The following is a 14,174-nucleotide window of genomic DNA, read 5'->3' as shown; positions in this document are numbered from 1 at the left end:
AACAAAAAAACCCAATAGCCCATAATCACACAAATAAGAAGTATATATCTCCCATTGGTTCTGGGAGTGAAGGTAAAGAGGGCCAACCTTTTTCCTGCTTTAGTTCTTATAACCATTTTTTTGTCATCTTTATGGATCCAGTATCATTTAAGGACATTAATAGAGAATTATATTGTTTCCTGGAACTTACTGCCCTATATTTCCTAGACATTATCTCAGAATGATGTGGTCATGTGGTATTGGTCATAGCTCATGGCCATGTGGCCTTTCTTGCATCCCGTTTGCTATTATCCACACCTTCTGTTATGGTGTGATATTACATGGGGGTTTCGTGCTAGTACATCAGTCCTTCCTGAGGCTGTCATAGCGTCATCTTTGACATCCAAGAAACAAGAAAACCAAGTCCATACTAGAAATGTTTATTTCCATAAAGATGAATCACTGTATCTTCAGATGTATTTAACTTGTAACCAAGTGGCTGTCTGTATCTTTGCCAGATGGTAGCTGTTTGGGAACCAACCAGTATTGTTCTCTGTTGCTGGCAAGGTGAACACTGATTGCAACAGTAACTGGTTAGCATTGATGAGTGGGTGTTGGTTTCATGCAAATCCTCTAGCCCTATCACTGAGTCTACACCACTGAAGACAGTCTGGCTAATGTCAACTGACAATCACTTTATCTATCTTGGTGTTTAGTACCTCTTTCTGAATGAATGTTCCCTGGAAGATAAAAACATCTGGTATATAATAGATCTTCATTCCTGCTACCCATCCAAACAGGCACATTCATATGGATCTAGCAAAGCTTCTTATTTTTTTTTTTTTAACTTTTCTCTTTTCAGACCCCAGTCAACACTGCTCAGGAGTCTATACATTCTCTCTTGAGATGTTTTTCCCTCCATATAGAGAGGATGACCAGGTGTACAGCCTGAAACTGTGGGAAAGTATCTCTTCACTGTTGCCTGTCAGGACACTCCTGCATGAAGCCATCATATGTCTATTTTCGTTTTGTTCTACATGCCCAAATGAGCTATTTCAAAACAAGCCCATGTGTTTTCTTCCTCCACCTTCTGATTGCAAAGGGCCACCAGAGCATACAGACAGGAAGGTACTTAACAGCGGAGGTGGATGACATGGGAAAGGATGACCTGTTTGTCTGGCTGACTTGTGCCTTTCAGTTCCACTCAGGGCCATGTTAGATATTACCAATGGATATATGTCCATCAGTAATGAATTGCTGATGGGACCGAATGATTGTATGCTATCTTCAGTCTAATGGAACCTAGTCCATGATGGGCTTCTGACTGGCCTGTTGTCTCTGCTAAAACTTTTATCTCCCTTGGAGTCCAGTACCATTCAAAGGATCTAATTTTCAATTAAGGTATATCTCTCTTATAACAGAGTCAGAAGGATATTAATTATCATCCTCCCACTAGAATGTATATAGCCTCCAAGTGGCACCTTTTACCACCTTTTACCATGCCGGTACTACAGGAGTTATTAGGGTCTTATTGCCTAAGCGGCTGGCCTTGTTTGTATTGCAGCTAGATCATGCTGTGGAGCCATTTCTTACTCTAGACACCATTCAAAGGAGAAATGTTTTTGCATGAGTGGGTTTTAATAATTTTTAGGTATGAAATGCGTTGTTTCTAAAAACCTGGGAACATTTACCAGGCTGTGTAAAAAACAACTGTAGCTGGGTGCAATGATCCATCCTCTATTCTGGGGGTACTGGGTGGAGAAGCCCTGGAAGCTCTTGCCCCGTCTCTAGGGTTCATCTGTCTTACCAAAACCTCTGGTGCACTTGTGACTTCTTACTCACTTACTTAGATTTGTATCGTGGCATCGGTAAGTTGCACCACTTAGATGCTCAAGTTGAGCAGCAGCCTAGGTCGTTCACACTGTGTTGTGATGGGGAGAAATATAGTTAGCACAATCTGGGGTTAGGACTGTTACTGCAACTGCTGTGTGTTTCAAAAGTGTGTGAAGTGCTTCTGGTCCCTCTTTCTAACATAAAGCCACCCATCTGCTAGATTAATGGCTCTACACAATGGGCTTGAATCCATGACAACCTGCTCTAGAAAAACTCTCCAGTGCTGCCCAATAACCTTACCACTCCTCCTCTCATTCCTTTCCAACTCTCCTCCAACTTCTTCTGTAATCTCTAGTAGACTGTCTGAGTGGATGGCACAGAAAATACAAGTGACAAGAGAATTTCCATGAACTACCTCCTCAAAATGACCTATCTGTCTGTCTCAGGGATTGTGTACTCCAGCGACTGCGGAGGAGCCATCGGCTTCCTAGCTTAAGACAAGCCTTCCACTTGAACACTAGGTGTCACCTGTGCTGCCCTGTTCGAGAATTCCATGAAAAATTTCTCTTATGTCTTTACTGCCTCCTTACTGATTCGGCCATCTGAAATACATTCTTTTTTTGCTGAATTACCATCCACTTTATGTGCTAGTTACTACTCTATTTCCTTCTCTCTGCTTACAGTAAAGTCCTTTGAAATAGTTGTCTGTGTTAGATGCCTGCAAATTCTACCTCAATTGTCTCCTGAAAAGACTCTAGGGAGGTCTTGCCCTAAATCACAGGAAACCCACTCTGGCACATATAGGTATCCAGTAAACATTGCTTTAATAAGTTTTTCAAGGGATTCTGGGAACGAGACCTAGAGCTGTGCACATTCTAAGTCACTTCTTTATCACTAAACCAACACAAGCAATGTTCCAGTAACTTCATACAGCCTCACCTATGACACACACACACACACACACACACACACACACACACACACACAACACTGGAAGATGGATAGTAAGGTGCTCATCTTGGACTTACTCTGGTCAAAGTTGTTGTGACCTTGAAGGTATTCTCACCCAGTGAGAAGTTAATTCTCTGTTGTCTTCACTTTAGCTTTGCTTTTAAAGGTGAACACAATCTGTTTGCCTTGACACTCAGGACATCACACCCTCACCTGAAGCTGTGGGAAAGTATCTCTTCACTGTTGCCCACACTTATTGGTTCCTCTCCTCCAGTGCTGTTGCTTTAAGACACCTACAGATTCTAATCTCAACTGCTCATCTGCGTTCTCAGCTTTTCACTTAGATATTTAATAGTGATGTTCACAGACCCATTTCTGACTTTCCCATCTACGTCTCATTCTTTCCACAGATGTCCCATGCCAGTTTCATTTGCTTAACTGGACTAGAAATGAAAGGAAATTTCCCCTTTGCCCACTAAGGTTTGCAGGACTAAACTGAAAGGTTAATTAGAAAAAAGACATGTGCATTTATGATGTGCACAGAGGCAATTATGATGTAATTGTGTACGTGATTCAGATACTTGTGTGCTCTGATTCTGTGGGAGATGGGGAGAATAGGGATTGCAGACCGCTTTTAAAGAACTAGCAAATAATTTTGAGGGGAACTAAATTGGATCTGGAGAGCACAGAGTGACCAAGGACAAAGTCTGTAGGATACAGAGAGTAGACGATGGAGTTCTATTGACACTAAAATAGGCACATGTGCAGCAAGAACATTCAAGTGTAGTGACAGACTTCAGCATTTCTTTCTATCATATGAGTTTCATCTTTAGTTAATAACATTTAGGTTAGAAGACTAAAGGCAAGTCTCTTTCCCTTGGTAGATGTTAGCTGGCCAGGAAGACAGGGAACTTAACAGAAATCTTTACAAGCCTTGCCAACAGGGAATAAGCAAGTGAAGGCCTCTGTTTGGAATTGGGGCCTGAAATATCTTGAGCCATCAAAGCATTCATTATGGGCACCTAGTTTTCTGAAGGCCAACAGCAGCCTCACCTTCCCTGAGTTGCTCATACCTCAGTCACGTCCATCAGTATATATTGACGGTTTTACTTTAGACGACTCCTCATGTGAGACTGTGTTCCCTGTTCCTCTGTTATCTTGGTACAAGCTGGCGTCATGTCACAGGGGCTCTGGTGGCCCCTGCGTGTAAACTCCTCTTCAAACTCTCAATGAATTTAAGCAACTTCCTCTTCCACTTTCTAACGTGGCTTATCTCCAATGTACTGGCAACCATTTAAACACTATATAAATGTCATATTCTCAGCTCACCTCTTTTCTTAGGATGCAAGCTGCATGAGAGAAAGGATTTTTGTCTTGTCTGTTTAAATGTTTGTATTCCTTTTCTCTTGGAATCATGACAGAACTTAATTCAATGTTGGTTGAACTATATGATAAATCATTGTAAAACCCCTTCACTGTGAGGTAGGTAACACAATCTTCAATTTAGGGAAAAAGAAACTGTTTCGGTTCCTGTCCTATTGCTATGAGGAGGCAACATGACTAAGGCCACTCTTATCAGAGAAAGCTGATGGCTCAGAAGGTGAGCCATAAACCAGGTGGCACACACCTTTTATCCAAGCACTTGGGAGGCAGAGGCAGGTGGATCACTGTGAGTCAAGGCCAGCCTTGTCTACAGAGTGAGTGTGAGACAGGCAAGGCTACACAGAGAGACTCTGTCTTGGAAATCCCCGCCCCCCCCCAAAAAAACCAAACATGAGCCATATGGTGGGAAGCATGGGGGCACATAGGCAGACATGGTGCTGGAGAAATAGCTGAGAGCTTTACATCCTGATCCAGAGGCAGAAGGAAGAGAGGGACACTACACCTGGCATGTGATTTTGAAACCTCAGAGCCCATTATCAATGACACACTTCCTCCAACAAGGACACGCCTCCTCCTCCTTCCCAAACAGGCCCACTAACTATGGACCAAGCGTTACAACATATGAGCTGAGGGGAGGCATCTTTATTCAAACCACTATGGAAACCAGGCGTGCAAAAGAAGAACTGAGCTGGTGGAGAGTCTATAAAAACAGAAAATGAGCACATTGGCCTGTGGCCCAGTCTCCTGTTAAGTCTGGATCTTAAGCAACATACTCTTCTAGACCCTAGTTCATGCTTCTTTCTTGGAATCCAATATCAAAACCTTTCAAAATTTCTAAATAAAACAATGTTTAATTTTCTGTGGCTGTGACAAAACACAATGACCAAAGCAACTTGTATAGAAAAAGAAGTGTACTTGTGCCCACCTGGGACATATTTCCTCCAACACAACCATTCCTCTCAAGCCTCCCCAGATGCAACCACCAGCTGGGTGCCTAGCATTTACATGCAGGATGCTATGGGGGACATCTCATTCAAACCTGTAACCAAGCCTTTGGCCTTCTCTATAGGCTTTGGTGTAAGCTTTTTTCAAAGCCATGACCTCCTAATCAGTGTTCACGGACAAGGTATATTCAGTTATTCTTTGGACTATATGTTGCCTTGGAACATGATGGGTTCCATCATGTTAGAAAAAAATGATTCTCCACTATCCCGAATTGAATCTAGAGTCAGGAAACCACACGTGGCTCATCTCCAATGTACTGGCAACCATTTAAACACTATATAATGTCATATTCACAGAGAATAAAAGCTAATATTTTAAAATCTAGATTCCAAGTCTATGGAATAGTTACAGGAAAACCATGCCTCACTTGAAGTCTTTCTTGAGGAAGATGTATTTTTTTAAGTCTTAATCGACTTTTTTTTTTTTTAAGAAGTTTCCATCATCAGGGACCTGAGTGAGCCACTCAGTGAATAATGTCAGCACATTTCCTGCTCTCAATGAGTCTGCATCCTCTAGAGGGGAAGAAATCTATTTCTCAGCAATAATACCAAGTGTTACATTAATATACCACATGTTAAAAAGTACTGTGAGGGTGGATAAGTCAGAGAAGGGCTAGTATTGACAGGCGGTGTTCTTCTGAATGAAAATGGGAAGTGAATTATATAAATGGAGTGCTACCATTCATCTAACTCTACCACCTAGAAAAATGACAGTCTATAGTCAGTACAAGGTAAACACTGTGGGAATATTATGGGGCTACGCTAATAAGGAGAGATGTTGCAGAGCTCTGGCAAGAGTTGTTCCTGTAAGCTGACAGAGCTTAACAAAGAGAGATGGATCTCAGGCTGGGTGCATTTAAAGGCAAGAACTGACCGTATTTGCCGGAAGACTGAAAGCAAGGGTTGACGTGTGACTGATGGAGCAGAGTCAAGATGAAGGGAAACCTTCAGTCTGAGCAGCTAGAATAAAGTAACCATTGGCTCAAGTTTTGGGGGTGTGGCAGGTTTGGAGGCCAGTGTTAAGTTTCTTTGGGACCTACATCAAATCTCTTACTCCTATGTGTCCGAGTTTCTCTGTCTCACAGTTTCCTGAGAAACTTAAAGCCAAGTCCTGCTGTGTAACCAAGGAAAGGCATTCTGAATCCTTCTGTGGAAAACATCACACTAATTCCACTGCTTTCTTGGCCAGACACAGAGGCAGCCTGAATTGATGGTTGTCTTGACTTTCATATTCCGGGAATAGCCAATGAAGGCTTTTTTTTTTTCTTCTTCAAATTCATCCTGGAGGCTTTATTTTAAGAAAGAGGAAGATGATTGAAGGGGACAGTGTAACGGAAGAATTGTTTGTTGTGTAGTTCTGATGATGGCAACAGCTTGAACCAATTAGTTGGTTATTACGCATTCCTATGCATGGACTGTCACAGCAGCGGATCCCAGGAACACATCAGAATTCCTACTGACCGTGGCCTCTGGCATGCAATCTTGACCTCAACAGGTTTAGTAAACTCTTGTGATTTAAAACAGCACACATACACAACGCATGATCACCAAGTGGTTAAAAAAATGTGGCGGGGATCTCATAGAGAGTGTCCTGGATTTCAATAACAGTATCCAAGGTGATAATCCACATGCAAGAAAGGTAAAGAAACCCACGAAGTGAACAAAAATGAGAGAATAAAGTAAGGAGGTTTAAAGAGAAGATGAGGAGAAGGAAAAGGAGAAGGAAGGAAGAAAATATAAGAATAGCAGTAGTAATATATATTTAAGATTGTAAGCATTTGGTACTTATCTTTGCTTTTCCACATATCAAGATTTCTTCCAGAAAGAGTTAAGTTTGGAACAGTAAAATGTAGGAGAGGGGCTGGAGAGATGGCTCAGTGGTTAAGAGCACTGACTGTTCTTCCAGAGGTCCTGAGTTCAATTCCCAGCAACCACATGGTGGCTCACAACCATCTATAATGTGATATGATGCCCTCTTCTGAATAAATAAATAAATATTTAAAAAAATAAAAAAATAAATAAATAAAAAATAAAATAAAATGTAGGAGAGACAGAAACACACACACACACACACACACACACACACACACACACACACACACACCATTCTGCGCAGTGTCATAGCGTGAAGTTAATTTACTCTTTGCTGTAAATACAACACTATTCATTTTCAGATCAGTCCCCGAATGCTTTGGATCTCCCAAACTCCTGGCTGGTGGTTTTAGCATCTATTATATGATAACAATCCAAAATGTTTAGGGTCTCTCTTTTACCCAGTCTTTTCTCTCTTTCTTTTTTCTTTCTGTCTTGTGCCTTGCAAAAGAATTCAAGGTGGTGACCTTTGCTTGGCACTCCTCCTCTTGGCCAGAAATAAACTGGAAATTGTTGCAACTTTTTCTTTGAAAAAAATTGCATTCAGAGCCAGGCGTGGTGGCACACAGCACTTGGGAGGCAGAGGCAGGCAGATCGAGGCCACCCTGGACTACAAAGCAAGTCCAGGACAGCCAAGGCTACACAGAGAAACCCTGTCTTGAAAACAAACAAAAACAGCCCCACCTCAAAAAAAAAAAAAAAAAAAAAAAAAAAAAAAAAAAAAAAGTAAAAAGGAAGAAAATTGCATTCAGTCCAATTGCATTGACTAACTTTCTACAGAAGGGAGTGTTTCAGGCAGTTAGTGTGCCCTTTGATTTTGTGTTCAGGCTAGCTCATTTCCAGTTTATGGAAAGCAGAAGTTATGGCATTCAGAACTCTCTTTCTGTCGCAAGAAAATCCTCAATTTAATGACAAGATGTCAAGAAGTGTGGTTGGAGGGTCTGCCTGTAGCAATGTCAATGTCAGATCCTAACAAAATGAATCATACTTAATGACACGCACGGCACGCACGGAATTCCCAGCTAGTGCAACATTTGGGCTGAGAATTGGAGAGCTGGGGTGGTGATAGGAGATTTATGATTCCTAATTTCTGCATAGCAAGCCAATTTTTAGATATTATTTCAATTGTATGTTTGGTTTGCTTGTTTGTTTGATTTTGTTGTTGTTTTGTTTTGAGGGGGAAAGCCACCTCCCAACGCTGTTCAGATTCTCATCCACAGTGGCCTCTCTAGTTTCTCTTGCCCCTTTCAAAGTAGCTAAAAGACATTATATGTCCCAGAGCTTCAAAAGGCACCTCTTTCACTCTTCTAAGTTGTGTCTTTCAACAATAAATTCGGGATTTCGCGCTGCACACCTGGCTGGTTGCTCAAAGGCAGCAACATTGTCAAAAGAAGTCCCACTCACAAATCCATGGCTACATACTGGAATGTGCACGGTTTCTACCTTCCCACTATAGGGGTTTTCTCTGCCTTTTGCCTACAGAGCAGCACAATGCTCTTTCTTGAGCTGCAAGAGTCAGAGAGTGTTTTTTAAATACAGGGAACAAGCAAGAAACTGCCCCTCACACAATCTATCCCCCGAATGAATTTACTTTTCATTTTTAAAAGCATATGTTCCTGGTCTAGAAGCAGCAGACACTGAGTTAGGTTGTATAAAGTCTGACCAGGTCTCTGCTCTCCAAAGGCCTGTGCCTGCTGTTTACAAATATCCCAGGAGCAGCAGAGGCGCCGCCCATCCTAAACAAAGGCGGCGGCGCCACACTCGGTCCGCTAGTGGCAGAGGACAGCAGACTCCTAGAAGGGAGTCCGGTGCTATTTCCTTTTTAAAAAGCATAGTCCCGAAGATGGGAGGTCGGTGTAGGGACTGGTGGGAGGCGTGGGTGTTCGAGGGGCTTGGCCCTGGAGGTGCGAGAGCCACTAGCCCAGCTTTGCCCGCGACTGCAGCATCCTTGTCCGGAAAAGTCCCTCGCGCCCTCTAGTGGCCGAGGAGCGGGCTGGCTCCGCAGAGCTATCAAGTAGAGGGCGGGGTGGGAGAGGGGGAGGTTAAAAAAAAAGAAAAAGAAAAAGTGGGTGAGGCAGATGCAAAGAAGAAAATCAATAGGGATAAGGGAGAAGAGGGAGGAGTCTCAGATCAGCCATTCCTGCCTTACGGGGTCCCAGCTGGCACCACAAAAGAAAAAACAAAAAAGAAACCCCAAGCCGGGCGTGAACGCCAGTGGAGGAGGGTGCGAGTGGCGGGGGGCGGGTCGGGGCGAAGGGGGACCGGGGAGATTTACTATTGTCTCTGGCAGCCGCCGCGGGAGCCTGGGAGGGGGGCGGAGGCGAGAGGAGGCGGCGGCACCGGCCAGTGCACCATTCGCTCCACCTGATCTGGGTCGCTGTGCGCTGAGCCAGGCGCGCGAGCAGCAGCAGTAGCAGCGAGGCAGGCATCCCCTGCAGCCAGCGCCGCCACCATGTCCTACCAGGGCAAGAAGAACATCCCGCGGATCACGGTGAGTCCGCCGGTGGCTCCTCGCGGGCTGCGGGCGGGGCGGCTTGGATGCCAATGGCGTACCCAGCTGGGTCCCCCGGGAAATAGGGACCCGTCGTGGTCCGGGGGTTGGAGTGCAGCGGTCAGTCCAGACGGCGCGGACGGCGCCACGCTGATGCAGCGACCCTGGGGCTTGAGGAAATCAAAACAAAGAGGAAAACCTTAAGCACTAACGCAGAGAACTTCGGGTTGTTTGTCCTTTTCCACCGCCGAGAGTGCTTGGCTCACGGGGCTCCGCGGATGGTAGCCTCGCCTGGGGCGGTAGCGAGGGTGGGGGTGGGTGAGGGACTGCTCCTGCAGCTTGAGGTGTGCTTTTTGTTGGTGGACCCTTTTGGCAGGGTATGAGAGATGACACCTTTCTCGACTGGTACTTGGCAGCCGGACCGCGCCCCTCTCCTACCTCTGGCCATACAGTTTTGATCCCAGAGCCTCCGAGAGGGCGCTGTGGGTGCCTGGACTACCAGTCCTCCGAGGTGGTGGTGGTGGTGGGGGTAATACCCTCCTTTCCCACATACAGGTTTGGGTGTGTCAGATACCAGGTTCAATAGCTAACGTGGCTGCAATGAAAGTGATCGACTTTATTTTCACCTTAATTGTGTACCTTTCTTATGCCATTCCTATTCCTTGTGCCAGGGCAAGCTGGGTTTTCAGAGAACATTTTAGTTTGCAGTTGCACATAAACACAGAGTGCATGCGGTGTCCAAGTGCCATTGTGTGCTAGACTGAGCCGCCACCGGCTGGCTGTTGTGTTACTCTAAGTGTGCACCTAGGGCGGGGTAGAGAAGGGTGTGTGCCTTTATCACCTTCTGAAAAGACCCGTTCACCAGTTTCCAGTTAGGTGCTGTCCTGGACAAAACACTTCGCCCTGCCTGAGATTCCTCCCTGATGAGTTGACTTGATGCCCTGATTAATGGGGACATGTGCTACTCTGGGATGGCATTAAACCAAAAAAAAAAAAAAAAAAAAAAGCAAGCGCCAGTGACATTTGGTAGCTTAGCAAGAAACAGTATCGATGTATTGAGTAAGTGCGTGCTTGTGTGTGTGTGTGTGTGTGTGTGTGTGTGTGTGTGTGTGTGTGTGTGTGTGGTTTTAGAGGAATGGGTGGCTACTCCATCTTTGCAAGGGGAACAAAGGAAGTGATAGCTGGCCTCCGGGAGGATCTGCAGCTGCCCCTCGGGCCGACTTCTACCTGCCACCTACTTAACTTGTAGGGATCTGCCAAGATTTTGCCACGAGCCTGACTCGTGTACTTGTTCCTCTTCCGTTTGGAACACCGCGTGCAGCTGCAGTGAAGGACTTTCTTCAAGCCCCTACAGCACCGCATTGTTCAGGGGCTTATGCCTACTGCAGCGTCTCACCTTCAGCACCCAGCTGAGCCCTACTTCACTTTGTGACAATTGCACCCTACCTCTACCAGCTGGCCACCTGATCCCAGGGAAGAAACACTCCCCAGGGAGAATAGTTGAGCTGGGCAGGGATCCGTTTGCCTGGCAGAGGCTTTGAGCCTAGTGAGTGTATTCCTGTATCACTACCTGACAGCATTCCCTCTCCAGTCCGGAGAAAACATAATGTGGCTTTAGCAGTGTCGGGGTTTGCCTGGTGCCAGTTGCCTTTGCAAGGAGATGTAGAAGATATCACCAAAAAGAGTCTAGTTGGGATCTCAGCTTCATTTTTACATTGGTTTCTTTGATGAAGTGGCTAGGACCACATCCCTCCTGGTACTGCAGCTGGAGCCTTTGCTGCACGCCACATATTTACACCTAATGTGCACTTGCCAAATCTCCTTTTGGGGACAGGCAGAGGACCATTGCCCATCTCTTCCAATTTTTAAAGGCTTCAGACCCAGCCTGTGACATGGCATTGAGGACCACACCCATCCTTCTAGGTATCATTTAGTCCACCTTTAAGGAAAGAAAAGACATTTAGGCAGTATAGTTTGCCTTAAGAACCATAGGGACTGTGGCTGGGCCATGCCCTCTTCTCAGGAGTGAGCTTGTAAGGGGTTCCCTTTTGTCTCTGCTTGGATGCTCTTCCCTGGGGTACTCCCTTCATTTTCAGTGTGGCTCCCATTCTTTCTCTGTGCATGGGCGTGGTGCTACATACAGCCTATGCTGGAAGCTGGAGCTGTTTCTCCAGCAGCTGGAACAGGACTGGACAGTGGGTGTAAATTTCTTCAAGCCAGGCTGCCTGGCAGTCATTGTTAAAACCAGGCCGATGACAAGGAGGGCATGGCAGGGGGCGGGGTCGGTCTTTAGGGATAAGGAATCCATTTTCAGATTTTTCTCATGCTTTGTGCTTGCATTTCTGTGAACAGGGATCTTTCTTAGAATAAAATATCTTTGTGTGTTTGTATCACTATAAACCACAAGTATTAAAATACCTTTCCTAGACATAGATAAAAATATAAAAATACAGACACAGTTCTACATAGACTGAAAATGTGATTAAAGATATAAATATAACATGTGTTCCTCACTGTTGATATTGATTCATTTTTAAAATGCTAGCTTCTAAAATTCGAGTTAAATATTCTAGTCCTTTCTTCTTTTCTGTTAAGGCAGCCCCACCCAGTAGCTCAAGTGTCACTATAGGCTGAAAACTGAAGGAGGCAGTCTTCCCTGGGCCTGACTCACCTGCTGCCATTCTTGGTTGAGAGTGGGTTTTTTTTTTTTGTTTTGTGGTTTTTGATTGTTTGTTTGTTGTTTTAATGCTTTCCTCCTTCTGCCTGCTTTTGCTGGTCTCCTGAGCTGGAAGCATGTCTGCTCTCAAGTGTACATTGGTTTCCTGGGGGCAGCAGGGTTGGCTGTTGCTGGTGGACCTGGGATGGGGTTTTCCTTGTGAAAGGCTCAGGCTTGGGTCTTATTTTGCATTTTCAGGGCAGCAAGGTGAACCATCTTTTCCACCTCAACACTTACCCTTGATTCTCAGGGTCAGACACCAGTCATTCTGGGTTGCTCAACAGATTGGGCAAGAGATCTTCTAGCTCCACTGTCTCGCACAATGATACACCTAAGGTGTATCGGCTGAATGAGTGGATGATTAAAAATGTCTCCTAATCTACCTATTGGGTATCATTTTGTCCCAGTATTGTGTTGTGTGCTCTGCATGTTTTTCCCATTCAAGCCCAGAATCAATACAGCCTGACAGTATACTTAGCCATACTTTAGGGATTAAAAAGAAAACTTTAAAAATCTGTTTCTTATAGCTATTATATTCCATAAAAAATAAAGATAGATTTGAAATTATATCTATCATTTCAATTTTGGAGAAATTTTTTTTATGGTAACAGTCAGTCATTTTCTTTCTCTGATATAAACTCCAACTTGAAACTGACCACAGGAATGGGAAGACCCCTGAAGCCTGGGTACCAGTGCTTTCTGTTCATTTTCTGTTTTAAGCATCAACAGAAAACCCTTCATAGTTTAGAATGTGGAAACCTAGGTAGAGCAAGTCAGTTGTTCAGAGCTACCCAACAAGAGTTTGGAGGAAAAGCTGGAAATCACGCTTATGGCTTTATCCAACTTCAAAGTCGATTTAATGCAGCTGCTGCCTCCCAGAGACACATAAAGAGCCCCAGAATCCATCTCTCTCCCCTCTCCTCCCCCCTCCCTTCACTTTCCCTGCTCTCCTCATCTCTTCGCCCCCTCCTCCCCAAGATAAACCACCGAGAGATGCCTTTTCCCAACAACTACTTCCAGCAACAAATAAAGTAAATAGTGTCTTGTAGGTAACTACAATTTCTGATTTCTGGAAGTTGGGTTACCTGCGTGATCCGTGGACGTTGCTGGGCCACAGACCTCAGGACAGCAGCTGGCAGCTTTAATCTAGAGCATAGAGCCTGAGTTCTAAGTTCTTGCTGGAAAGAGGACTATGATCAGGGTGTAAGATCCATGGCAATTACCTTTTCCTTCCTTCCTTCCTCCTTCCTTCCTTCCTTCCTTCCTTCCTTCCTTCCTTCCTCCTTCCTTCCTTCCTTCCTTCCTTCCTTCCTTCCTTCCTTCTTTTCTTTAATAAAAGAGTCTAGTGAGCTGGAGGGGTACCTGTGGCCTTTGGGCTGGGGACTTGGCTTTGAGGAAGGAGCCAGTGCAATCGTCCCTTCCCCAAATGCAGGCGTCTGTGTATCCTTGTGGTTCAGTGGTTATGACTTAATGGGAAGGAAATATTAGGAGGTAGAGAATTAGAGTTTGGAGACCAAGCGATGGAGCCTGCCTATCCAAGTAAGGCATCCTGGAAGGGAAATTCCAGAGAGAAAGACAGATTAAAAAGTCTTAAACACTTAGGAATGGAAAGCATTTGAGCTATCTAATTGTGGAAATGTTGACGCAGGTCATGCCTGGGGTATCTGTTTTGTTCCTTTATATTCTGAGCAGGTATGCTGTGAGTCCCAGCCAGGCAATTCTTTCTGAGGTATGAGTAAAAGGCCTCAGGTGTAGTAAGAGCTTTGAGTACCAGTCACTATGAACAAACCAGCAAAAGAGTTTGGGGAATTCCAAGAGATTTCTTAAGAGAATTTGAAACTTACCCGGTTCAACCACCAGCTTGTTAAAAAAAAAAAAAAAAAAAAAAAAAAAAAAAAAAGACTCCTTTCTATCCTACTAGGCTGTTGGGAGGGTCAGTGAACTT

The 14,174-nt window shown here is 44.6% G+C and overlaps 1 protein-coding gene across 2 annotated transcripts in view; it reads left to right on the top strand.

Annotated features, from left to right (window-relative positions):
* Dpysl3 (dihydropyrimidinase like 3) overlaps window positions 1-14,174 on the top strand; it is a 111,051-nt gene that overhangs the window by 41,396 nt on the left and 55,481 nt on the right. Inside the window, exon 1 of one of the 2 annotated variants that reach the window (XM_051163063.1) lies at window positions 9,305-9,513. The exons of the other annotated variant lie outside the window; for it this stretch is intronic. Coding sequence (XP_051019020.1) covers window positions 9,475-9,513 — 39 coding nt within the window. The 5' untranslated portion in view covers window positions 9,305-9,474. Of the gene's footprint in view, window positions 1-9,304; window positions 9,514-14,174 lie in introns of those variants that run through there. 2 annotated transcript variants of the gene reach the window in all.

The sequence above is a fragment of the Acomys russatus genome, chromosome 20, assembly GCF_903995435.1.
Source record: "Acomys russatus chromosome 20, mAcoRus1.1, whole genome shotgun sequence".
NCBI lineage: Eukaryota > Metazoa > Chordata > Mammalia > Rodentia > Muridae > Acomys > Acomys russatus.
The sequence above is the reverse complement of the archived record's forward strand: the minus strand, read 5'-3'. Positions and strand labels throughout refer to the sequence as shown.